The sequence below is a fragment of the Plecotus auritus genome (genome assembly GCF_963455305.1).
Source record: "Plecotus auritus genome assembly, chromosome: 2".
Taxonomy (NCBI): Eukaryota; Metazoa; Chordata; class Mammalia; order Chiroptera; family Vespertilionidae; genus Plecotus; species Plecotus auritus.
The window spans coordinates 105,558,279-105,585,681 of NC_137771.1; the positions used below are offsets into that span (position 1 = coordinate 105,558,279).

At 49.9% G+C, this 27,403-nt stretch overlaps 1 protein-coding gene across 21 annotated transcripts in view; it reads right to left on the minus strand.

Annotated features, from left to right (window-relative positions):
- IQSEC1 (IQ motif and Sec7 domain ArfGEF 1) overlaps nt 1–27,403 on the minus strand; it is a 438,538-nt gene that overhangs the window by 62,009 nt on the left and 349,126 nt on the right. For 2 of the 21 annotated variants that reach the window (XM_080657480.1, XM_080657478.1), the window contains exon 1: nt 17,570–17,805. The exons of 18 other annotated variants lie outside the window; for them this stretch is intronic. In XM_080657480.1, the coding sequence (XP_080513606.1) occupies nt 17,570–17,634 (65 nt within the window). In that variant the 5' untranslated portion in view covers nt 17,635–17,805. Of the gene's footprint in view, nt 1–17,569; nt 17,887–27,403 lie in introns of those variants that run through there. One more of the 21 variants, XM_080657487.1, reaches the window with a different exon arrangement.

Consider the following 27,403-nt stretch of genomic DNA (forward strand, 5'->3'; position numbering starts at 1 on the left):
AGGGAAACAATGCTGCCCAAAGAATAATCAGGCTCTGAAGCTGCAGAGCTGTGCCGAGTGCATCCTCCCTGACGGCACCTCATGCTTCAGCTTCTCCCTGGCAGAAGCCCTGAGGATCACAACCCTCTCTTCTTCCTCTAAGGCCTATGGGTGGTGCCACCCTCATCTCAGCTTCCCCTGGCATTTCATTGGGCCATCTCATTTGTTCCCCACAAGCCAATGGCAAGGGCTCACTCCTCTCCTATTTAGAAGAAAGAGCACTAGATGGGAAAGAGACTTAACCAGGTTACGAAGTGATCCTTGGAGCCCAGGTGTGATGGGACCTGTGTCCATACTCACTCCTTCGGCCTACAGCTGGGCCTTGGGAATTCTAAACATTTGTAGAAGTTTGCAAGATTCTCCAAGGTACAGACACACATTCTGCACCCAGAACACTATTGCTCAGGCCTCCAGTCACATAGGAACAGAGGACACATGCAGCCCCACACTCAGGGATGCCCTGGCTCAGCTTCCTGGCCTACCCTGCTCCATGCCCACCTCCAAAAACACAGGGAAGCCAGCTGGGCTGGGCCAGCACTGATGAAGCCTCAGAGAGGAAGCAGGAACAGAGATGCACCCCACAGGCTGACAAACATGCACTTTTACTTGGGCTCAAAGCCAGCTGCAATGAGGCCCTAAGGAGGGACAGGGGGGGCCTATGCAAACACCCTACAATCCAGCCCAACCAGGGCCTCTGCTTGAGGAGGTGCTGTTCATAGTGGTATCTCTATTGGAGGCCTCCAACCTGCCTAAGGATCATCCTGGGGACTGAAGTCAGGGGACAGGCCTAACCCAAGAGGAAAATCAAGCCTCTAATGCAAGTCCTGCAGCCTTTCCAGGGAAGCTGTGAAAAATCCCTTTATTCTCCCTGAGCCATTTGAACCAGGACTGAGGCAGAGGTCAGGCCCATCCCTCCCAGACCCTGGGCCTCAACCCTGGGACAGCTGGCTGAAAGGCCTGGAGCCACTGAAGAGTCAGGCCCAGTGCCCACCCTGGCACTCTTTATATATGGACACTTGAGACAGCCCAGAGCTATCCAGGAGATAGAGCCTCTGTGCAAGGAGCTCAACAGGTCTCAATACAGAGCTCCAGATTGGCTGGCCCTTGCTCAAACAGCATTTGGAAAAACAAAACAAAACAAAAAAACAACACAAAAAAACTAAGATGAATCACCAATATTTTACCATCTAGAGATTTTATATGGAAATCTAGGCTTCTGTCTTCTCCTGGGGGGTGGGGAGGCAGTAGAGTTCTGGCCACACTGAGTCCATATTCCTGCTTGCTAACAATCAGAGGGAGTGGCAGCAGCCATACCCATCAGACCCACATGTTTTCCCATCACCATAGTCCTGGCCACACCTGGCCTGCTCCTCTCCCTCAATCACCTTTGTGCCTAGTGAGGGCATTCTGCATTTGCTTATGATACTTGCAAAAAAAGAAAAAAAAATTCAAGACCCAACTCAAAGAGAAGAAGTCACATCTATAGCTCTGGGATCAGTTTATTTCCAAGGAACCTGATTTAGAACACCAAGTCCCAAGGGACAGGGCTCAGTAATTCCCACAGCTCTGCACAGCTGGTGGGAATGACAAGGACTTCCGCTTTGCTGCATCCTCTGAGTATTTGATTTTCACAAGACTATCAAAGTGATGCCACCATGATCCTCAATCATATGGTTGGCAGAGCCACCAAGCTTCAATGCACCAGATGTCCTCACTCCTCAGTTTCACAGGGTCAAGATATTCCAAAACTAGACTTTAAGGTGATGTCCAGGCATTTGAACCTGAGCTCTGCCCACCTTCGACAGACCCTTTGCCCATTTATGTTCAGAATGGTGCCCCTATGGCTGCAGATGCACCCACAGAGTGGGGAAATTCTGCCTGGAGATTAGACCAGGTCAAGTTCAGCTTCCCCGCTTTTGGGTTGAGTGACCCTGGACAGGGCCTCCATCTTGCAGTGGGTATCATTCTTACTCCACTTACACAATAGGAATGTGGGAACCAAGCAAGGACACGCTTTGGCAACTGCAAATCCCTGTGCCAACATGTGGGGCTACTTCTGTGCTGCACCATTGATTAGGGAAGGGCTCTATTGAGAGGCTTTGCCTGGACTATCAAGACCACAAAGAGGGACATCAGGAGAAGCATTCTTCAACCCAACACCAAATTAAGCATTCCCTGCTCAGGAAACCAGAAACATCTCCGATATGTCCATATAGAGCTTTATACTTTCAAAAGCCCCTTTCTTTTCATTCTACCTACAGCTTACCTGGTCTTGTGCAATAATGTTTACAAAACTTCCTCCCTTGCCATGGTTTCCTCTGCGGCTGGCATCACCTCTGCCCTTTCTGTATTTTTATCAGCCGTTTTCTATAGCCTGCCCTCTGCCAGACCCTCACCCCTAGCCGAGCCAAGGCAGTGCTTGTTGGTTTTGACTGCATAAAGATGACCAGAGCTTCCAACCCCTGGGCTCACTCAGAAAGATTTTCAACATGTGTGCACAGAGCCAAAAATCTTCTCAGCTGAGCCAAATTAAATACAGAGGCCTCTAGTTATTTCCATATGCACAACATGGACTTAAATAAAGCAGTTCTCTGTGGAAGGCTCCAGCAGACAGGGCTGGGCCGGGCCCCAGGGACACCCTGTGGGTGCTAGAAATGAGGCACAGGCCAGCAGGCTGGCTCTAGGAAAGAGTATGGGAAGCGAGGAGGAGAAAAATGCCCCTCTTACAGGCCTCTGCCTCAGACCTACCTTGTTGGCCAGAGCCAGGCATGTGGCCCTCTCAGAGCCCAGGGACAATCTTGACCCCAGCTCTTCAGTCTCATCCAGGACTGCCACCACCACCAAGCTGCCCTGAGAGGTCCCTCCTGCACTTGCCCACCCTTAGCTGCCAGAAAGCACCTAAAATGCAAATCCTCCAAGTCCTTGCTGGCTTAAAGTTTTTGTCATGGTCCAAACTCCTCAATGTGGCACCGACACCCCACCCTGCCCCCCTCCCAGCTTGCTGAATGTCTTCCTGACCCCATCTCATTCTGAAGTTCCACCTGTGTGGTGCTGTGTGCAGCTATGTGCTGTGGTACCAGTTCACTGATGCTGTTTCCCCTCCTAGGATACTTGTGCCCACAGCACCCACAAGACTCCTGGGCCCAACGGGTAAGCTGATACCAGGATGAGTGTTCTACATGTCTGTGTCCTCAGCGCCAGCACAGGGGTCAGAAAGCATGTTTAGAATGAATGGATGAATGACCTGAGGATGGTGGAGAGAAGAACACAGATACCAGTGTTGTGCCAAGCACTGCTCTGAGCACTTCACAGGGGATTAACTCATATCATCCTATGACAACTGTTTAAAAATATATTTTTGTTTTTTAAAGTCATTTTAGGTTCTCTGCAAAAATGAACAGAAAGTACAGAGTTTCCACATAGCCCTGTCCCATGTGCACAGCCTCCCCCACTACCAACCTCCTGACAGTTGATGAACTTATGGACATGTCACAATCACTGAGTCTACAGTTTACAGGAGGGCTCATTCTGTCATATAAATCAACCCTTCGAATTCGTGCACCTTGAAAGGAGCTGTGAGCCATGAGGCTGTGGTGGGCACGAGGTAGGTGCTGTATCACTTTCCCATTTTGTAGATTGAGAAACTGAAGCACAGAGAGGCACACAGGGGGTAAGGAGGACAGAGGCTGACTGAGGCACTGGTCCACCAGCAGATGGAACAAGCTACTTCACATCCCCCACCTTCGTCATACTCCTCCCTCTTTGGGGAAAGCCCACCTGCTTTGTCTGCCCACTGAACTCCTCCAGCCCTTTTAGGACCTGGGCCTGTAGCCACAAGTTCCATTGCATGTCAACATCTGACTGGCCCCCCATGGTACCCAAGGCATCAGGACCAACATCTGCCCATGGTACCCAAGGCAAATGTGCAAACAGGGTCTAGGGGGAAGAATGAAAGGTCAAGGTAGGGAAAACTGCTCCCCCCTTAACCTCCTGCAACTGCAGCAATGACACAGAGCCCTTCCCTGGTGACTGTCTGGTAGCTGGCAGGGAGGAGCTGTATGACCTGGGGCGAGTGACTTGGCCTCTCTATGCCTCAGTTTCCAATCATAAAATGAGGGTACTGTTTACCCCCAGCCAAATAACACACACACACACGTCCTCAGCCTAGGGTGTGTCACCAGGAAGCGTTTGGGGTCATGCTGTCAATATCACAACACAAGATTGTTAGTGCTTCCTCACGTCGCAGGGGCATCACGAGGAGCCAGTGGAGGCTGTCAGGCAGTGAGCATGCAAGAGTGGGAAGAGGCCTTCAGGAACATCCTTAGTCAGAAATAGGCACCAGACCATCTGAGAGCAAGGGGTGAACTGACCAGGGATGGTCAATGGTACAGAGCAGGACTTGGGCCCACTGTTGGTTTATTACCTAAACTTGGTTGATTTTGAGGGCCTTCTATGTGAGAATCACTGTGTTAGACACTAGGGATGTTAATAATAATACTAGGGGCCCAGTGCACGAATTCGTGCACCTTGAAAGGAGCTGCGAGCCATGAGGCTGTGGTGGGCACAGGGGCAGGTCTAGGCCCATCCTCTGCACCCCAGCCCGGCCCCTCCCACCGTGGCCCCCGGACCCCTGTCTGCCGACAGCCCCACTCCCGCTCCTCCGCTCCCACATGCGATTGCGTCGGCCCCGCTTGCACCCACTGACAGCGTGGAGCGATTGGGGCTGGCGCCAGCAGTGGGTGCAAGGATCGCCCCTCAGCAGCAGGGGGAGGTGGAGAAGGCCTGAGGGGCGATTGGGGCCGGTTGCCGCACCAGCAGCAGGTGTGAGAACTGGGCGGGACTACAGCCCATGGGAGTAAAGAATTTTCAGTAACCAACGCCCCGCCTCGGTCTGGTGCCCCCGCTCACCTGCTCCACCATCCCACCGCAGCCGAAGCTCAGCATGTTCTGTGTGCCCCCTGGTGGTCAGCGCATGTCATAGCAACTGGTTGTTCAGCTGTTCCGCTGTTCAGTCTATTTGCATATTAGGGTTTTATATATATAGATGCTCATAAGAATTATAGCAACTAAAATTTCTTGAGCACCCAATGTAGCACTATGCGATGGCTAAGCACTGAGCAATGACAGGATACACTGGGTAAAGGTGAAAAAGGGGTTAGGTGACTACAGCTTTCTGGGCAGAGCCTGAGGAGGTGGATGAAGACATGGAGGAAAAGCAGATTAGGGAAGCAAGAGGTAATAAGGAGCCAGGTTAGAAGCGACTGTGTGGCGAGGAGAAGAGGGCCTGGCAGGGGCCTGGGAAAGCCCAATGCTGACACCAGCACAACGTGGAGAGCAGCTGGCCAAGTGGCCTCGGAAGGAGCCGAGGTGTGGTGGGAGGAGACCCAAGAGGGCTGATTTCTTAAGCCACAGAAAGAGCTGTTGAAGGCAGCATGTCAGGATACCCAGAGGCCAAGCAAGGTGAGGGGCCAGTATGTCTGTGGGTGTGGAGGGGGCAGGTGCCACTTCCTGACTCTACCATCTGCCAAGGGGCAAAGCAGGGGCAGCAGGCAGGAACTTGGGGACACTCAGCAGAGAGCCCCCATCTTGCCTGGAGACCTAAGGCACGAAGGCAAGTGCCTTGGGCATCTCTTCCCCCAGGAAAGCCCTGTCTGATGGGCTGGCTTCCCTCGTTCACTTCTAGACATAGGGCCTCCCACACAGTTTTCTCCAAATGGGGCAGGCATCACTTGGTCTTCTAGGCTGGGAAACTGGCCCAGGTGGCCAACACAGCCAACGGCTGTTGAGGGAGGCTCTGCTCCAGAGGCCCCGCAGCATGACACCTGCAGGACCGGAAATAGCAGTGCAGCAGGTCCCTGATGCAAACTCAAGAAGATTTCTGCTATTTGCTTCAAAATAATCAGAGGCAATAAAATAAAATTGCCCATGGGGGTCATTATGCCATTCTTTCTACTTCTATGTATGTTTAAAATTGTCTGTAAGAAAAAGTTCAAAATTGTGCTAAGAATTTGCTACCCACATCAAAGCCTGTTATCTTTCTGAGCCTTTGTGCCATTTTTACTAAGCAGGAAAACAAAACAAAACAAAAAAACCCTGAACATTTAAATTATGACTCTGAGAAAGGTCAAGGTCCCCAGAGGGAACAGAGAATTCATGTTTGCTTGCCTGTACCTCCCCTCCACTAACAGAAGAGAAAAAAGCTACTTCCCAAACACTTCCTCTCCAGCTCACGCCTGGGACTAACTGCACTTCAGGGTCCTTTCCAGAGCCTGCATAGAGAGATAACAGCAATAAGAATTATAACTGTGGTAGATACACCAGTTAGTAAGAACCATAGAGTGTCTCACATTTACTGAGCACATACTATGAACCTGCACTCCTCTAGCCCCTTCTCTCCCATCGTCTCCAGTTTAGAGTCATCCCAATACCAAGAGGGAAATCTGCAGGACAGTTCTCACACCCAGCTAACCTCCTAGGGCTAGCAAACATGTTTTTGAGATTCAAGGCTACTATTTTGAACTTCCAAGGGCAAAGTGAGATGTCCATTTACGAGTGCCCGGCCCAGGGAGGAACTGCAGGTTCCTGACTCCCCACTCCCCCACTGCTTTCTGTCTCTGCCTCATCCTCCATTCAGGAAAGCCCAAGCGCCACAACAACGTCAGAAAAAAAAAAAAAAGCTCCACATTAACCAGAAGACCAAATTTATGTTCTCCATGAAGGGATCATAATACCAGATATCAACTTATACTACAAAACCATTGTAATCAAAACAGCTTGGTATTGGCAAACAGATCAATGGAACAGAACAGAGACCCCAGAAATCGACGCACACCATTACGTCCAATTAATATTTCACAAGAGCATACAATTGAGTAAAGACAGTCTCTTCAATAAATGGTGCTGGTAAAATTGGGCAGGTACATGAAAAAAAAATAAAACTAGACCATCAACTTACACTATACACAAGAATAAACTAAAAATGGATAAAAGACTTAAATGTAAGTTGTGAAACCATAAAAATCCTCGAAGAAAATATAGACATCTCATGTAGCAGAATTTTCACTGATACATCTCCTAGGGCAAGAGAAACAAAGGAAAAAAATAAACAAATGGTACTAAAAAATAAAAAGTTTCTGCACAGCCAAACAAGTCACCATCAAAATGTAAAGGGAACCCACTGTACGGGAGAACATATCTGATAAGGGGTTAATATCCAAAATATATAAAGAATTCATACAACTCAACACAAGACAAACAATCCAATTTTTAAAAATGGGCAAAGAACCTGAATAGATACTTCTCCAAACTAGATCACCAAAGAGGACATACAGATGTCCAAGAGACATATGAAAAAATGTTCACCGTCACTAATTATCAAAAAATGCAAATTAAAACAACAATGAGGTACCAACTTACACCTGCCAGAATGGCTATCATCAATCCTATCCTATCTAATAAAAGAGTAATATGCAAATTGACTGTACCTCTGCTACACCCACAAGCCACGCCCACTGACCAATCAGGAGTGGGTATGCAAATTAACCCAACTAAGATGGCTGTGGCCACAGAGAGAGCAGGAGGCTTGGGTTTCCCCGGCAATGGAGGAAGCCAAGCTTTCTGCACACCCTGGCGGGCCCAGCCCTCTACTCAAGGCTACAAAGTTTCAATTATAGAAGATAAATAAATCCCAATAAAAATGGCTGCAGCCACGGAGCGAGCAGGAGGCTTGGCTCCACTCAAGGCTACAAAGTTTCAATTACAGAAGATAAATAAATCCCAGATACCAGGGCCTCCGCTTGAGTCACTGGGGGGTGTGGCCAGCCTGCAAACCACCACAGGACCCTCGCTCAGGCCAACCCACGGCCCAAGGGAACCCCCACCCTGATCCGGGACACCCTTCAGGGCAAACTAGCCAGCCCCCACCCGTGCACCAGGCCTCTATCCTATCTAATCCTCCTATCTAATAAAAGAATAATATGCAAATTGACCATCACTCCAACACACAAGATGGCTGCCCCCATGTGGTCAAAGATGTCTGACCCCTTGTGGACACAAGATGGCCACCATAAGATGGCCAGCAGGGGAGGGCAGTTGGGAGGGACCAGGTCTGCAAGGGAGGGCAGTTGTGGGCAATCAGGCGAGCAGGGGAGGGCAGTTAGGAGGGACCAGGCCTACAAGGGAGGGCAGTTGAGGGCGATCAAGCCTGAAGGGGAGGGCAGTTAGGGGTGACCAGGCCGGCAGAGGAGGGAAGTTGGGGGCGACCGGGCCTGCAGGGAAGGGCAGTTGGGGGGGACCCAGGCCTGCAGGGGAGAGCAGTTAGGGGGGCCTAGGCCTGCAGGGAAGGGCAGTTAGGGGTGACCAGGCCTGCAGAGGAGGGCAGTTAGAGGCAAACAGGCTGGCAGGGGAGCAGTTAGGCATCAATCAGGCTGGCAGGGGAGTGGTTAGGGGGTGATCAGGCTGGTAGGCAGAAGCAGTTAGGGGCAATCAGGAAGGCAGGCAGGCAAGCAGTTGGGAGCCAGCAGTCCTGGATTGTGAGAGGGATGTCTGACTGCCCGCTTAGGCCCGATCCTACCTGGATCAGGCCTAAACGGGAAGACATTCCTCGAGGGGTCCCAGATTAGAGAGGGTACAGGCTGGGCTGAGGGACGAACCCCCCGCCCCATGCACGAATTTTGTGAACTGGGCCTCTAGTAAATAAATAAAAAACAGTGCTGGGGAGGATGTGGAAAAAAGGGAACCCCAGTACACTGCTAGTGGGAACGCAGACTGGTACAGCCACTATAGAAAACAGTATGGAGGTTACTCAAAAAATAAAAATGGCCCTCACTGGTTTGGCTCAGTGGATAGAGCATCGGCCTGCAGACTGAAGGGTCCTGGGTTCAATTCTGATCAAGGGCATATGCCCAGGTTGCCAGCTTGATCCCCATTGTGGGATGTGCAGAAGGCACCCGATCAATGATTCTCTCTCATCAATGATGTTTCTATCTCTCTATCCCTCTCCCTTCCTCTCTGAAATATATATATATATATTTTAATAGAACTGCTTTTTGACCCAGTAACTCCACATCTAGGAATATATCCTAAAAACCCCAAAACACCAGTCAGAAAGAATATATGCAGCCCTATGTTCATAGCAGCACTATTTACAATAGCTAAGATTTGGAAACAGCCCAAGTGCCCATCAGTAGATGAGTGGATAAAAAAGCTGTGGTACAGCCCAACAATGTGGCTCAGTGGTTGAGCTTCAACCCATGAACCAGGAGGTCCTTGTTGGATCCCCAGTCAGGGCACATATCCGGGTTTATCTCCACAGGTTTAATCTCCAGTGGGGAGTGTGCAGGAGGCAGCCAATCTATGGTTCTCATCATTGGTGATTCTATCTCTCTCTCCCTTCCTCTCTGAAATCAATAAAAAACAAAATACTGTGGTACATTTACACAATGGAGTACTATGCAGCTGTAATAAAGAATCTCTTACCCTTTGTGACTCTATGGAGGGACCTGGAGAGTATTATGCTAAGCAAAATAAGCCAGTCAGAAAAAGACAAATATCACATGATCTCACTTATTTGTAGAATCTAATGAACAAAATAAATTGGCCAACAAAATAAGTCCAGAAGCATGGAACAGACTGACAGACCTCAGAGGGGAGGTGAGTATGGGAAGAGATAAACCAAAGAACTTATAAACTTACTAGAGGCCCGGTGCATGAATTTGTGCACGGGTGGGGTCCTTCAGCCTGGCCTGCGCCTTCTTGCAATCCGGGACCCTCGGGGGCTGTCCAACTGCCGGTTTAGGCCTGATCCCTGCAGGCAGCCAGGGAAGAGCCTGAGCCGGGTGCCATGCCACTTGCGCTCATCCCGGCCTGCTGTGCCTGCCGCCACTGCTTGGTAGTGCTGCCGCAGAGTCAGGAGAGACTCCCATGCCACAGCTGTGCTCACCAACTGTGAGCCCGGCTTCTGGCTGAGTGGCACTCCCCCTGTGGGAACGCACTGACCACCAAGGGGCAGCTCCTGCACTGAGCATTTGCCCCCTGGTGATCAGTGCGCGTCATAGCAACTGGTCCACCGGTCATTCTGGTTGTAATGGTCACTTAGGCTTTTATATATATATATAGACTAGAGGCCTGGTGCATGAAAATTCATGCACTGGAGGGGGGTCCCTGAGCCCAGCCTGCCCCCTCTCACAGTCCGGGAGCCCTCAGGGGTGGGAGGTGACCTGGCGATAAAGGGAAGGTGATGCCCCCATCACACCTCTGCTGCTGCCACTGCTGGCAGGGCAAGCCTCAGCTGGCCCTGGTTACCTGAGCCTTGGGTGGCCCTGGACGGCTGGGCAGCCACCATCTGAGGCTTCCCTGTGCCCCGGGCTGGCCCTGGGCAGCTGGCGGGCTGAGGGGACTGGGGGACTCCAGAGGCAGGAGTACGGAGCGGCCAGACCCGCCTGGGGGCGGGCCCGGCCTTGCCGCACAGCTGCCGTCCCGGTGGGGCTGAGGGGACTGGGCACTGCCATCTTGTGGCTGTGGGCGCCACCATCTTTGAGGGCATGGCAGTCAATTAGCATATTCCCTCTTTATTAGATAGGATGGCCTCATACTTTGTTGCAGAGCTTGGTATATAGTAGGCGCTGAATAAATAAATGGAGGAATAAATGAATGTACTAAATTTTTAAGAAATCTATGTTCTGCAAGGTTTGAATGTAATTTTCTTTTTTTTCTCACTTCGGTTTTCTTATCTCTAAAATGGGAACAATACCAGCTACTTCACAGGATTCTTGGGAGCTTGAAATAAAATAAGTATATTAACACTCTTAACTGTCCACTCTTTTTTTTTTTTTTTTTAAATATATTCTATTGATTTTCCACAGAGAGGAAGGAAGAGGGATAGATAGAAACATCGATGAGAGAGAAACATCGATCAGCTGCCTCTTGCACACCTCCCACTGGGGATGTGCCCGCAACCAAGTTACATGCCCTTGACCGGAATCGAACCCGGGACCCTTCAGTCCGCAGGCTGACGCTCTATCCACTGAGCCAAACTGGTTTTGGCTTAACTGTCCACTCTTAGTGGGCTGTTTAAATCTGGGTTAATCTAGGGAAAGTGGGCTATAAGCACACACACAGCCTATGAGCTTTAGTCCCTTCTCACCAAGTCTGCAATCTGTCTCACCCCCAGTTGCTGCCATCACTGCCTCACACCATGAACATCCCTGGCCCTTCAACTGCTTCCCTCACCACCATTCTCTCTGCCTTACTCTCTCTTAACCCTGGCCTTGTCCATAGCTAAAAAAAAGATACCCACTCCCATCTAGCAACATATCTGCCCTAAACAAGTAACACCCTCTGTGCTATTTGTGCACTCTGTGTGTATTAACCCAATCTTCACAACAACTCCACGAGCTGCTATACCAGCACCTCATGCTACAAATGGAAGAACCGAGGCACAGAAAGTCTAAGGAACATGCCCAAGATCATAGAGCGTGTGAGGATCATAGAGCATGTGAGGATCAGAGCTGAGTTCAGGGTGGTAGGCAGCCTGCCTACAGAATCTGCCCCCTTAACCATCCTCCGTCACCAAATGACGACAAGGGTCATAAAGCTCATCTGCCTTCATAGATGTGGAAACTGAGGCCCAGAAAGAGGATATTAGGAGATGACTGATGCTAGCACTTCTGGGGAGGCCACATGTAAACAGTTAACTGTAGCCAGTCCTGCCCACGCCTCTCCAGGAGGTTTCCTGTCTCTGGAGAGAAAGACCCTTCGAAGCTTAGTAATAATCAGGATAAATAAGAACAATTACAATGATTATAACTAACATTTATTGAGTGCTTGCTATAATACAATAGAGCAACATTTTAAATGTTTCACGTGCACGAACACATTTAATCCTTACACCATCTAACCTCCTGGCCAGAAACTGAGAAACAAACACCATTTTGAGAGAAAGCATTCACTCTGGCAGACAGATTCCAATCCAGCCCGGAACCCAAATGAGGAGGCCACTCACTAACTAGCTGGTGACTTTCCAGGTTATTAATGCTCCTCCCCTCCCATGGGATCAAGTTCAGCAGCCCATATGCATGTATGTCCCCTAAAGACATCAAAGGCCCTGGCCTTGGGTTTCCTTACCAGGGTCTTGTAATGAGTCAGCTTTTGTTCCCAAGACTCTGCTCCACACTGAGGCTGGCCTGTGGCAAGCGTGCTACCTCAAAATGCTGCAAGTGCTCAGAACCAAAGAGCGCTGTCTCAGAATCTCACTGCAGTGTTTCAGGAAGCAATTCTTGGGGGGTCTGTGGGGTCTTGCAAGACACCAGATGAGGTCAGAGAGCTCAGGGGATACCAAGTTTGGGAGATATTTTGGGAATCCTAACACCATGGGATACCAAACACCTGTTCTGTGGCTTGGAAAAGGTGCAAAAGGCTCCATTTATAATGGTGACATATTTTTCTAAAGATTATTTAACCTCAGAGGAAGCAGAACCTGGTTATGAAAAGCACAAGACCCCAAAGCCAGGCTGACTGAATTCCAGCTCTAGCACTTACTGGTTGGTGACCCTGGACAAGTCATGTAACCTTCCCCCAACTGAAAAAAATAAGGACAGCAGAAAATTGCTTTGAAAATTAAGTACTTCACACAGAGTTTACTAAATGGCAACCATTACTATTATTATCATTACTAGAAGCCTGGTGCACGAATTCGTGCACGGGTGGTGTCCATCGGCCTGGACAGCGATCGGGGCTGTGGGAGGTTGGCCAGTGGGAGGAAGGGCTATGGGAGGTTGGCCGGCCAGGCCCAGGGGGAGGGACCATGGGAGGTTGGCCAGCCAATTGGGGCCAACCGGCTAAGGGAAGGGGCCGCAGGAGGTTGGCCGGCCGGCCCGGGGAGAGGGGCCGTGGGAGGTTGGCCCACTAGCGGGGGGTGGGGAGAGGGACCATGGGAGGTTGGCCGGCCAGAGGGAGGGGCTGCGGGAGGTTGGCCACCCCAATCGGGGCCATCAGGCCAGCCAGCTGGGGGGAGGGGCCGCGGGAGGTTGGCCGGCGGGGGGAAGGGCCGCGGGAGGTTGGCCGGCCAATTGGAGCCATCCGGCTAGGGGGAGGGGCTGTGGGAGGTTAGCTGGCTGGCCCCGGAGGGGAGGGGCCGCAGGAGGTTGGCCCCCCTGATTGGGATCATCAGGCCAGCCAGCTGGGTGAGGGGAGGGGCCACGGGAGTTTGGCTGTGGGAGTGCACTGACCACCAGGGGGCAGCTCCTGCATTGAGCGTCTGTCCCCTGGTGGTCAGTACATGTCATAGTGATCGGTCGATCAGTTGCTTAGGCTTTTATATATATAGATTGCTCCAACCTTTGAACAAAGAGGAAAAACAATACTACCATAGTTTCCCACATATATACACAAGGAAGGAACTCTTGCTATGTTTCCACATCTGGGCCTTAGGTTAAATTTTAAACTGTCACCATGTTAGAAAGCCATAAACCAAGAATAAAAAGATATTAAACTTGGATCAACTAGGACCAGGCCTGGTCCCTCAAGGAGAGATCTCGTAAAGATCCACAAAGGCTCCAGTAAACCAGAAACTAGCAAAATGGAAAGCGGAGAGGAACCACTTTTATTCAGCAATAATTTCACAACTGGGAAAAGGTGGTGTAATAGTGATGGTGGTGACAACAGCTGTCATTCTGGGTGCATCTAATATGTGCCAGACACCAGGCAAAGCAGCACATCCTCCTAAGAAATAATTGTGGTCCCATTTCATGGATGACAAAATCAAGGCTCAGACAGGGGAGGCAACATACCTGAAGCCGCTGGGAAGAGGCAGAATTGGGGTTTTATGGGACCTCAAAGCCTGTGCTCTGTGATGCACAATTTCACATTATTAAACTTGGTTCCTCTACATCTAGCTCAGTGTCTAGCACAAAGTACTCTCTCAGTAACTGTTTGCTGAGTGAATAAGAAAACAAAACAAACAGGAAAGTGCAACATTGGGTACCCTTGGGTCACACACATCTTCCCAGAGAACAAAGCAACCAACCCTCCAAGCTCAGGAGGGCATGTCTGATCCATGGGCTCATTCACTTGCTCACTCGGGTGGTGCCTGTCACGGGCCTAGGGCCTGGAGGGCACTCACCCAGCTGGGGTCAGCTATGCAGCTAGAAGAGTGGCAGGTCTAGGGGAACCATGCCATGTTTTCCACCACAATCACCGTAACTTTTCTCTCAGCAGCAGCTCATGCAGTGGGAGCACCCAGATTCGGTAAGGCCACAACAATGAATTCTTCAAGAGCCTTAATGGCCTTTAAACTCATTATGATTTGCTTTTGAGGACAAAAAAAAAAAAAAAAAAAAAAAATCACACTCAACAGCCTCTGAGCATCCTCCCCCACCACACAAACACACATTTACACAAGGGACCTGGGCCACCTCTGCAGAACTCTCCCCACGCCCATGGTGGGATCTAAGCCCATCAGACCTTGCCACTGTGCTTAGTGGGCGGATATTCCATCATAATTCAAAAGAAATTTACAAAAGAGGAAGGAAGAAAATCCAAGGGGTTAGTGGCAGTGGGAAGAGCAGAATACTGACTTGAATGATCGAGCCATCTGACTAAAGGCCTGGGGCTGACCAGCTAGGCAAGGGCTTTTATTTATTTATTTATTTATTTATTTATTTTTTAAATGTATTTTCCTTAGTTCTTTTTTTTTATATATGATTTTTAAAATATATTTTATTAATTTTTTACAGAGAGGAAGAGAGAGGAGAGGGATAGAGAGCTAGAAACATCGATGAGAGAGAAACATCGATCAGCTGCCTCCTGCACACCTCCTACTGGGGATGTGCCCGCAACCAAGATACGTGCCCTTTACCGGAATCGAACCTGGGACCTTTCAGTCCGCAGGCCAACGCTCTATCCACTGAGCCAAACCGGTTTCAGCTAGGCAAGGGCTTTTAGACACCCATTTTCTCAGGTACCTCTGTGAAGCAGTATTATTATTCCTTTCCACAGAGGGTGACACTGAGGCTAAGAGGGGTGTGGTAGCTTGTACTTGAGTTTGAGCTGGGATTTGAAACAAAGTCTCTTTGCCTCTTAGAGCTGCCCTTGACTCAGATTCTCCTAGCAAACCATGACCCCATGTTCCACAGAGTCCAGCCAGTTAACACACACAGACACACTAAGCTCCCACAATCCAGGGAACCCTGTCCAATCCCTTCCAGAAACACCTATTTGAACAGTCATCTCACTGTTTGTGCAGATGTCAGTCCTGTCCTTGTTTTTGAACTGAAGCTTGTGTAAATATTAGTACAACTAGTTCAGAGTCAGACTTCTTTGAGCAAAAGCATGAAAATCCTGGCAGGGCTGGCAAGGGCCTGTTAGAGGCCTGACATCAGAACATCTGGGTTTCACTCCAGGCTCCCCTTGTAATATTCTGCCCATCACTGGATTCCCTACCCAACATGCCTATTTAGAAAGGGAGGGGAGGGAGAGACCAGGGCTCTTTAAGGCTCAAACAGCAGAGCATCAGGTGCTGCACACAAGGGCTATCAGAAAAGCTTATAGGGTGTGCACTATCCAGTGTTCGGCAAACTCATTAGTCAACAGAGCCAAATATCAACAGTATAACGATTGAAATTTCTTTTGAGAGCCAAATTTTTTAAACTTCTTCTAACGCCACTTCTTCAAAATAGACTCGCCCAGGCCGTGGTATTTTGTGGAAGAGCCACACTCAAGGGGCCAAAGAGCTGCATGTGGCTCGCGAGCCGTAGTTTGCCGACCGCTGCACTATACCATGAGAGGTTGTCTTGGAGTGTTACAGACAGGGGTTCTCCTGAGGTCTCTGCAGCATGCTGCATCCTTTCGGGGTTAAGAGATGGGGAAGATGGCCAGCTGAAAGGACTCTGGGTAGGGGCAAGCTGGCCAGTGCAAGGAGCTCCTGACTGAGCCTCTGCAGGCCAGAAGTTGGGCTGATTCTCTGGCCCTCCCCGGGCTTCCTTCAAAACCACATCCCAGGCACTGAGGAGCAAATGCAACCTAACTGTGGCGAGGCTGAAGGGTGAACTAATATGTCCCCAACACCTAGAGCAGCGACTATACACAGCAGGCACTCAGAGCCTTGGTGCTGACAAGACTGAACACTCGAACTCAGTGTTCTCTCTTGCAATATGGGGATGCCAGTACCACAAGGACAAGAATGCAATACCAGGTGGGACAGCTGCTTAAGGCAGTGGCACCTGTGGGATATGAATATCAGGACCCTCATTCTCAGATTGATCCCCTGATTCCAGACAGCTGGTGCTGCAGCTGAGGCTTGTTTGGCCTCCACCCCAGATGCAAGGAGCAATGGTCCTTGGGAACTGTACCCGCACCACCTCACATGAAACCTCAGGCCCATAGTCTCAGGCCCCTGGGGTGAGGAAGAGACAGAGGGAAACATATGCATGTTCTCAGTGCAACTGCCAGCCGGTTGCAGGTGGACATCCCCCAGGGGGCCCAACACAAGCCAAATTAGCTTGTCAACGACCCCCCCACACACACATGCACACACACAGCCCGTGCTCCTAGGAGGGACCTGCAGACAGCTCAGGGGGCAGCTGTGATGGCAAGAGAAGCAAGGAAATCGATATTCCTCGCACATACACACTCTCTATTGCCATAAATATGGGCCCTTGGATGTTCAGACAGCAACCCACAGACTGTGAAGCAGAAAAGGGTTGGTCTCCGAGACACTGCTCCCCCCGCCCCCCCACTTCTCCATTCCTGATCATACCAAGCATATATAAACAAACACCCCCAACCCCACCAGCAGACCCCTCACAGCCACAACAGTAGCCACACAACTCAACCTCCCTCAGTTCCAGGTGTCCCAGTGCACTCCCAGGTGGCCCTGCCTGGAGCACACGAGAACCACCTGTGCACGCCCTCAGCCTTGCACACACTCCCTGACAAAGTGGACACATAACCCCAAACACTGGCCTAGGGTCTCACAAAAACAGGCCTGCAGGAGGACTGCCTGTCAGCCTGTGGCCCATCTGCAGCCAGACACAAGAGCAGACACCACTGGCCACACTTCCTCTCACAAGCTCCCTACCACTTGCTCTCCCGCCTCCACCAGATACCAACTCCCATCAGTTTTTCCCACGTGTGTATCCAGTCACTCATGAGCATGAACACACACACCTCCCGTCCTGGCAGCATCTGTTTCTCACACGCACAAGATCGGGTCCTGTGTCTGTCTCACCGCACTAACACAGACATGCTCCACCCTGTCTCACAGGCGTCCGTCCGGACGGTCTCTCTAACTCTCGCACACCCATTCCCAAAGCCTCTCTGTGGCACACACGTACTCCCGGCAGTGTCTAGTAAACCATCGCACAACAGAGTACAGCGCCGGGCTCTCAGTAGCCCACCCTACGCGGCGCGCTGCTGGGCCTGGCCGGCGTCGCTGCGCCCCGCCCGCTGGCGACCTCTCTCAGCCCTCCCGCCGCCCTCGCTCCCAGCTCCCGCCCCCTCAGCCCTCCCAGCCTCAGCCCGCCCGGGCCCTTACCCGCTGTCAAGCTCCAGCTCCAGCAGAGACTGGGTCCGCTCCGAATGGCAGTGTAGGCACCACATGGTGGCTGCGGCGGGAGCTGGCGGCCCCCGGCGCCCCGGGCCCAGGCCTGGCAGAGAACCGCCCACTCCTGCCAGGGGTGGCCGGATCCCAGGGCCTAGGCCCGACAACCAGGGGACCTGATCACCCGCCACGCGATCGCCTGGGCGACCACCAGTGCCGACCAGTTCCCACCACCCCCGGCCCCAAGCCAGGTACCCAGGCCACCAAGCCCGGCCCTCCTCCTCCTCCTCCTCCGCCGCCGCCGCCCCGCCCCGCCCGCCGGGCTCCACGCGAGGCCGGGCCGCAGGAATGTGGCCCTGGAGGGGGCGGGGATAAAGGCGGGGCCAGGAGGCGGGGTCGCTGGAGGGAGCGTGGGGACAAGGCATAAAGGGGCGGGGCTGCATAAAGGGGTGGGACTAGCAGAGCCGGAGCTGGAGGGGTGACAGGCGCAAGGGCAGTATTCTCAGGCCCCAGCCTCCCCTGTTCCAGCAAGCTAGGTCCTTTTGGGGCGGGGGCGGGCTGTATACTTCTCCAACATAGATACCCCCAAAGTGCAAGCACAGCAGATACAAAAGCCCAAACCAGCTAACTGTAGCCTGCTCTGCTGATGGCGCCGATGTCTGCTAATCCTGTCTTGGCCTCGGTTTATAAAACTGGGCCTTTACTGTCCCGGATGGTGTAATTCTGGGGCTCTGATGCCCTGTTCCTGAGAAAGGAGTAGGTCCCATCCTGAGGCTGGGGATACCCTTTTGGGTACTTTTTGGTGAGGATGTAATGGAAGCAGCTTCTTTCTCCCTAAACCTATCTAACCCCCTGCCCTTCCTTCACTCAGAGATAATGTTCAGACCCCCACAGCAGGCTTAATATAACACTAATTAGTATTTTAGAGCTCTTTACTGATATTTGGTCCTCAAGACAATATTGTAATGCAGGTGGACTTATTATAGGTCCCATTTTCCAGAAGAGGAAACTGAGGCTCAGCTTAAATAGGTTAACTAAGGGACTTTTCCACACCTTCTCCTCTCACAGGCTTGCTCAGCTTACCCTACTATAGGCAACCATGGCTTGCTGTTCTCAATTTGCATATTTACTTGTTTATTATCTATTCTTGGGCTTCATGAAAGCATGCATAGTGCCCAGCACCCACACTTGTGGAATACCCAAATATGGTTGGGAGATATCAAGCAGATATTGATACAATCAAAACCCCACTTGTCTTGGGCCACCCCACTTATCCTAGGCTACCCTACCCACAAGTCCATCACCTGGAGGGCCAAGCAGCTGGCAGTTCTGTGGGATTCAGGAAGTGTAGACCCACTAAAGTAGGGACATCATCTTGAGTCCTTTTAAATTTGTTTTTATTGATTTTTTTAGAGATAGGAAGGGCTAGGGAAAGAGAGAAACATAGATCAGCTGCCTCCTGCACACTCCCTACCAGGGATGTAGCCCAAAACCCGGGTATGTCCCTGACTGGGAATAGAAACAGTGATCTCTCCGTGCATGGGCCGACCCTCAACCAACTGAGCCACACTGTTAAAAGACCATAATCCTGTCCTGCATCCCTGTTGGGCGAGGTGGGAAGAGTGGGGGCAGGGGGAACTCCACCCCAGCTTGAACTGCCCTTTAAAAATAGGCTGCAGTAAACAGCTAAGAGAATTCCCCAACCTAGCTGCTAGAGCACTCCAGACAGGCTCCAACAACCTCAAGACCCAATTCTTTAAGAATTCCAGGCACTTCTTCAGGGCCAGGGCCTCACCACTCACCAGACATTGTTCCAACTGGGATTTAGAAGAAGGGTTAAATTTCACTGTTGGCGTTTGGAACACCACAGGGTGGACTGTCTGAAAACCAGATGCCTCCTAATTCTCGTCTTGTTTTATCTTCCTGCTAAATGTGCCTCTTGCTTCTGCTCAGTTAACTGCCTCACAGATTAATAATTTAGCAAATTATGAGGTGAGCAAGAAAAGTTCCAGCCTGGGGAGACAGAGAAGCCAATTTTTCTGCTGAAATGACTAAACTGGGAAGAATTTGTACATGTATCATTTGGGCAAATTGCTTAGCCTTCCGAGTCTCAGTTTCCTCAACTGTAAAATGTGGCTCATCAGCCACCTCTATCCTGGCTATTCACCTTGCCATTTAATTTAATTTATCAAGCATTTATTAGTGCTTATTCTGTGCATGTCTTCTGAGACCTCAATGAGGAGATACTGCTGTGACAAGTGTCCCCCAGTATGATGTCATGATAGTCTGGAGGAAGGAGCCTATAACTCTTCCCCATGAGAAGCTCCAAAGATAAAGGGACATTTGGACTTGACCTTGAGGGATGAGTAGAAGCCCATGTAGAGGGGTTGTAGGATACAAGAAAATCATAAAATGTTACTTCCACTGTATTTTCCTGGGTTTCAGTCCTGAGCTGCTTGTCTTGGCCCATTTCACATGCCATAACTGAACTTTGTTCCCTCGCCCTGGTTTCTAAAAGCCTCCCGCTTTCTTTCTTTTTTAAAATATGTTTTTATTGATTTCAGAGAGGAATGGAGAGAGTGAGAGAGATAGAAACATCAATGATGAGAGAGAATCATTGATTGGGTGCCTCCTGCACACCCCCAAGTGGGGACTGAGCCTGCAACCCGGCATGTGCCCTTGACCGGAATTGAATCTGGGACCCTTTAGTCCACAGGCCAACACTCTCCACTGAGCCAGACCAGCTAGAGTAAACCTTCCATTTTCCATAGCCTTACTGTTCTCCTTGGACTAGATAAGTGGCACCCTGCCAAAGGTAAAATTTGCAGTCCCTCTCCTAGAGCTGTCAGGATGAAGGCCCGCCTCTCTTCATGGCTGGCTTCGAGGCCTGTGTGGTCTGCTTCTGGTTCATCTTTCCAGCTCTGTCCTTCATCATATCCCCGCTATGCACACCACACCTCCAGGAATACTGAACTTCTTTGAGACCCCTAAATTCACCACTGTGCCTGGCTCATGGTTAGGACATGGGTTTCAGCTTTTGATGTCACTTCTCTCAGAAAACCACCTCTGTCTGGCCCCTACTCCAAGTTACAAACTCCTCTGGTAAAGTACACTCTCATGTTACTCTGCAGCTGCTCTTTCTTCACACCCTTGAGCTGTACTACCATTGCCAGTGTTGGGCCTGTGTCCTTCTCTGTAGCATCCTTTATGCCTACTATGAGGCCAGGGACACAGAAGTGCCCAGCAGCTGAATAAGTCAAAGGTTAGTAAACTAAAGCTTGAGATCCAAATTTAGTCCACTGCCTGCTTTTTAAAATAATGTCTTTTACCCATTCATTTACATATTGTTTGTGGCTACTTTTGTGCTATAACAGAGTTGAACAGTTGCAACAGAGATGTATGGCTTGCAAAGCTTAAAATATTTATAGCTCTCCTCAGAAAAGTTTTGTCAACCCTGAGATAAATGAAGCTCCCCTGAAGAAGTTTCACATTGGTTCCAGCTACCCCAGTGAATGCCTTGCCATTTCAGCCAGACCACCAGTGTCCTGGCTCAGGCCCCGTGGACAAACCCTGGAAGAGAAGAATCCAGACATCCTGGGGGAAGATGATGATTAAAACAACAGTGTCAGGAGAGAGAACCATGATGGCAGTGTAGGTAAATGTGGGTACTCACCGCCTCCCACAACCACATCAAAATTACAACTAAAATACAGAACAACCATCATTCAGAACCACCTGAAAGCTGGCTGAATTAGAGAAGTAAAAAAGAAAGCACATTAAGACTGGTAGGAGGGGCAGAGGCATGGAATGTGCTGGTCTGATACCCATGTGTGCTGTTTTTTAATCGGGAAGAAATCATCCCTGCAGAGGATGCCTGCAAGGGGTCCTAGCCCCACACCAGACCCCCAACCCATGGTCTCAGAGCTGGGAAGAGAAGACACCATAACTTTGGATTGTGAAAACCAGCATGGATTGAGGCTGCCGGATACCCAGGTGTCCCTCTTAAAGGGCCAGTGCACAAACTTACTTGGACCCATACAAGCTCCAGCACCAGGAGGCATTGGGGGACCCAGACACATACAGGGAGGAACTGGATTGTCTGGCATCAGGGCAGGAACTCTGGGGCAGCTTTCTCCCAGACAGGAGTGCTCACAGGGGTCATTGTTCCTGTGCTGGGACCTCCCCTGTCACAGGGATGACTGGCAGTCATATCTGAATCTCCATCAGCCTGGAGCACACTGTTTACTCTGCCCTGGTGATTCCCTGAGAACCTGACCCATCCAATTTGCTGCCCCACCCAAGCTGTTTGCAGCAGCTTTTTCATATGAATGGCCTATCCTGGCTCAGACTTCAGACTTTGCTAAAATCTCTCAAACAAGCTGCAGCTCATGACAGCAAGCCCCAAACCTATCAGTAAAAGGCCCAAGACCCAGCACTAGCACCAGCCTGCCTTGCTTCACAGTTGGGGCTCATCTGGGTGATTCCAAACCCAATACAAATGGAAGGCATCTGTAGATTTCTCTGTAGCTCCTGCCGGGTGGCCCCAGGCAGTGGCTGACTTTGCACCTTCATGGAGACCCTAGAGCCAGGGCACCCAGTAGACAGCTTAAGACCATAGCGGACTACAACTCTACACATCCACAAGCAACACACTCAAGGGGCAGACTCAGTGAGCACCAAAACCCCACTGAAGGAAGTCCTGCTACATAGGATGTCTCCTGCACAGCAGCTCTCCCACTATAGTCACAGTGGTCCTCACAGCTAATTGGCCTGGAGGTCAATTTCTCCCAGTACACCAACAGGCTCAACTACAATAAGACTGTGCACACAGCCAACACAAGGGTGCACCTAGACTACCCAACTCAGGTGACTGGGAAGGCTGAGCCACTAGGCCCTACGGGATACCTACTACACAAGGCCACTCTACCAATTCCAGGAAACATAGAAGCTTTACCTAATACATAGAAAGAAACACAGGGAAGCAGACAAAATGCAGAGACAAAGAAACATGTTACAAATGAAAGAAATGGAAGAAAGCCAACTACTAGATACAGAGTTCAAAACAATGATTATAAGGTTACTCAAGGATCTTCATGAGAGCTTCAAGGGACTTAGTGAGACTTTCAAGGATCTTAGTGAGAATGTCAAAGGCATGAAAAAGGACCAGACAGAAATTAAGCATACACTAACTGAAATAAAGAATAATTTACAGGGATTCAACAGTAGAGTAGAGGATTCTGAGAATCAAATCAATAATTTGAAATATGAGGAAGCAAAAAACACCCAATCAGAAGAGCAAAAAGAAAAAAGAATCTATATTTACAAAGAGCCAAGGTCATAACATCCAAAACGACTGAAGGCTCGACCAAATGCCAGGCTGTGTGTGCAGCAGGCGAGCGGGCTGAACTGCTGACCTCTGAGAGAGAGTGAGAGAGAGAGAGAGAGAGAGAGAGAGAGAGAGAGAGGGAGGCGGGGATGATCAGTAGTTCCAGCAGCCAAGCCTCTCTTTCTCTCCCAGAGGTCAGCAGTTTAGCTTGCTCGCCAGCAGCCTGGGGTGGCTGCTGATCAGCCCCGCCTCTATGATCAGGCCCGGAGATAGGCCCAGAGATGCTGACTGGCATAGATACTGACCAATCAGAACCAAATCTGGGTGACTTGCGAGGAGCCAATGGCTGCCTAAGAGGCGGAGCTTTTGACACTGACTGGCATAGAAACCAAGCAATCAGAACTAAATATAGGTGAATTGTGAGGAGCCAATGGCTGCCTAGGAGGTGGAGCTTTTGACACTGACTGGCATAGAAACTGACCAATCAGAACCTAATCTGGGTGAACTGCAAAGGCAGAACCTAAGGTGGGGGCTGAGGAGGGGTTTTAAGGGCAACAGCTGTTTGGTGTAAGGTGTAAGAAAGCGGTTCAATTTTTTAATGACCGGTTTGGCAATATAGTGCATATGGCTGACTATCAGTCCAGATATAGGGATTATGTGTTTTTGTCTGCCAAGAGCATCTCCTCCTGCTGAAAAAGGCCCCCCCCCATTTAAGCAATCCTATTCTATATAATCTATCTATACTAATAAAAGGGTAATATGCTAATTAGACCGGGTCGACTGGCCATCTTCCAGATGCCTGACTTCCTTCCGAACAAAGCCATGGTGGTGGGGGCTGAGGCAGAGAGGGCAGTTGGGGGCAAGATCAGGCCAGCAGGGGAGGGCAGTTGAGGGCGACCAGACCGGCAGGGGAGGGAAGTTGGGGGCGAGATCAGGCCGGCAGGGGAGGGCAGTTAGGGGCAATCAGGCTGGCAGGGAAGAGCAGTTAGGGGCGAGATCAGGCCAGTAGTGGACAGTAGTTAAGGACAATCAGGCAGGCAGGCAGAGAAGTTTTCAGTCATTATTTCTTCAAATAGGTTTTCAGGGGCAATCAGGCAGGCGGGGGGGGGGGGCAAGGTAGGGGTGATCAGGCCAGTGGGGGGCCACGGTAGGGGCGATTAGGCAGGCAGGCAGAGGGGTTAGGGGTGATCAGGCAGGCAGGCAGAGGGGTTAGGGGTGATCAGGCAGGCAGGCAGAGGGGTTGGGGCAATCAGGCAGGCAGGCGGGCAGGCGAGTGGTTAGAAGCCAGTTGTCCCAGATTGTGAGAGGGATGTCCAACTGCCCATGTAGGCCTGATCCCACAGGGATCGGCAGTCGGACATCCCCCTAGGGGTCCCAGATTGGAGAGGGTACAGGCCAGGCTGAGGAACCCCCATCTGTGCACAAATTTCATGCACCGGGCCTCTAGTAAGAAATTATCAGGATAGTGTAAGAAACCTTTGAGATAACTTCAAGCGTACCAACATTCACATTATGGGGGTGCCAGAAGGAGCAGAGAGAGTGCGAAAGGTATTGAAAACCTATTTGAAGAATGGAGAAACCAAAATGGCAGCATAGGTGAACACCTAAACTGCTTCCTCGCACAACAATTTCAAAATTACAGCTAAAAGACAGAACAGACATCATCCAGAACCACAGGAAAGCTGGCTGAGTGGAAATTCTACAATGAAAAGGAAAGAGAGGGGCACATGGAGACTCAGAGGAGCTGCAAAAGGCTGAGGTATGGAGACATGCATGCGGAGAGGACGGGCAGCTGAGTGCCTAGCTAGCTTTCTCTAGCAGGAGAGACACGGAAGCTCCTGACTGCACTGAACCCCAGTTCCAACTGCACTGAACCCAAGTTCTGGGTGAGACCCTGGGGTCCCAGACTCATATGGGGGGGAGTCTGGACTGTCGGGAAAAGAGAGGAGCGCACGGAAACTCAGGGGACCCGTGAAAGGCAGAGGTGTGGAGGTGCGTGTGTGAGTGTGTGCAGAGAGGACTGACTGCTGAGTGTGCCGCTGGCTTTATCTAGCGGGAGGAAGACAGAAGCTCCCGACTGCGCTGAAATCCAGTTCTGGGTGAGAATCTGGGAATCCAGATTCATTGAGGGAGAAACTGGACTGTCTGGCAGCAGGCGAAACTTGAGGGCGGCTTTCTCTCAGAGGTGCTTGCAGTGATTACCGAGGGACACTGAGACCAGGGACCTCATAGGGCACGGCTGACGGGAAGTCAAGGCTGTCTGCTCAGCCCTGAGACTCCGCCCCATCCAAGCTGAGCACAGAGGCTTTTGCAATTTTGCAAGTCTTGTCTCATAAGGCTGTCTCCAACACAGAAGTTCTTCCAGTGTAGACACAGCTGATCCTCACAGCCACTTGGCCTGGAGGTCAATTCCCCCCAGTGATACCAACAACAATCAAGACTTAACTACAACAAGGCTGTACACACAGTCCACAAAGGGGTGCACCAAGAGTGTCCACCTTAGGTTAACTGGGGAGGCTGAGCCACTGGGCCATATAGGACACCTAGCACACAAAGCTACTCTACCAACTCAGGGAAGCAACGAAAATGCTGAGACAAAGAAACAGATCACAAATGAAAGAAATGGAGGAAAGCAAATGACTGGATATAGAGTTCAAAACCATGGTTATAAGGTTTTTCAAGAATTTCCTAGAAAAAGCTGATAAATTTAGCAAGACCCTTGAGGATATGAAAAATGACCAACTAGAAATTAAATATACACTGACTGAAATAAAAAATATTATACAGAGACCTAACAGCAGACTAGAGGAACGCAAGAATCAAGTCAAAGATTTGAAATACAAAGAAGCAAAAAATACTCAACCGAAAAAGCAAAAAGAAAAAAGAATCCAAAAATTTGAAGATAGTGTAAGGAGCCCCTGGGACAACTTCAAGTGTACCAACATCCGAATTATGGGGGTGCCAGAAGAAGAGAGAGAGCAAGATACTGAAAACCTATTTGAAGAAATAATGACTGAAAACTTCCCCCACCTGGTGAAAGAAATAGACTTACACATCCAGGAAGCACACAGAACCCCAAACAAAAGGAATCCAAAGAGGACCACACCACGACACATCATAATTAAAATGCCAAGAGCAAAAGACAAAGAGAGAATATTAAAAGCAGCAAGAGAAAAGCAGTTAATTACCTACTAGGGAGCACCCATACGATTATCAGCTGATTTCTCAACAGAAACTATGCAGGCCAGAAGGGAGTGGCAAGAAATATTCAAAGTGATGAATAGCAAGAACCTAAAACCAAGATTACTCTACCCAGCAAAGCTATCATTCAGAATTGAAGGTCAGATAAAGAGCTTCACAGATAAGAAAAAGCTAAAGGAGTTCATCAACACCAAACCAGTATTATATGAAATGTTGAAAGGTACTCTTTAAGAAGAGGAAGAAAAGGTAAAGATAAAAATTATGAACAACAAATACATATCTATCAACAAGTGAATCTAAAAATCAAGTGAATAAAAAATCTGATGAACAGAGTAAACTGGTGAATATAATAGAATCAGGGGCATAGAAAGGGAGTGGACTGACAATTCTCAGGGGGAAAGGGGTGTGGGAGTTGCGGGAAGAGACTGAACAATGGTCGTACACCTATGGATGAGGACATTGGGGGGTAGGTAAGGGCAGAGGGTGGGGTGGGAACGGGGTGGAGGGGAGCTATGGGGGGAAAAAGGAGGAACTATTGTAATAATCTGAACAATAAAGATTTATTAAATTAAAAAAGAAAACCAATTTGAAGAAATAATGACAAAGAACTTCCCCTATCTGGTGAAAGAAATAGACTGACAAGCCCAGGAAGTGCAGAGAGTCCCAAACAAGAGGAACCCAAAGAGGCCCACACCAAGACACATCATAATTAAAAATGCCAAGAGTTAAAGACAAAGAGAGAATCTTAAAAGCAGTAAGAGAATAGCAGTTAATTACCTATAAGGGAGTGCCATACAGCTATCAGCCTATTTCTCAACAGAAACTTTGCAGGAAGGAAGGGAATTGCAAGAAATATTCAAGGTGATGAAAAGCAAGGACCTACAACCAAGATTACTCTACCCAGCAGAGCTATCATTTGGAACTGAAGGTCAGATAAAAGCTTCACAGATGGCCTGCTGGCATGGCTCAGTGGTTGAATGTCAACCTATGAACCAGGAGGTCATGGTTCAATTCCTGGTCAGGCCATATGCCCTTGTAGCAGGCTCAATCCCCAGTGTGGGGCATGCAGGAGGCAGCCAATGAATGATTCTCTCTCATCATTGATTTTTCTTTCTTTATTTTTTTTTCTTTTTCTTTAGAGAGAGTGGAAGAGAGAGGGTAAGACAGAAACATTGATGTGAAAGAAACATCAATTGGTTGCCTCCTGCATGAGCCCCGACCAGGGCCAGGGAGGAACCTGCAACCAAGGTATGTGCCCTTGACCAGAATCAAACCTGGGACCCTTGGGTCCGCAGGCCGAC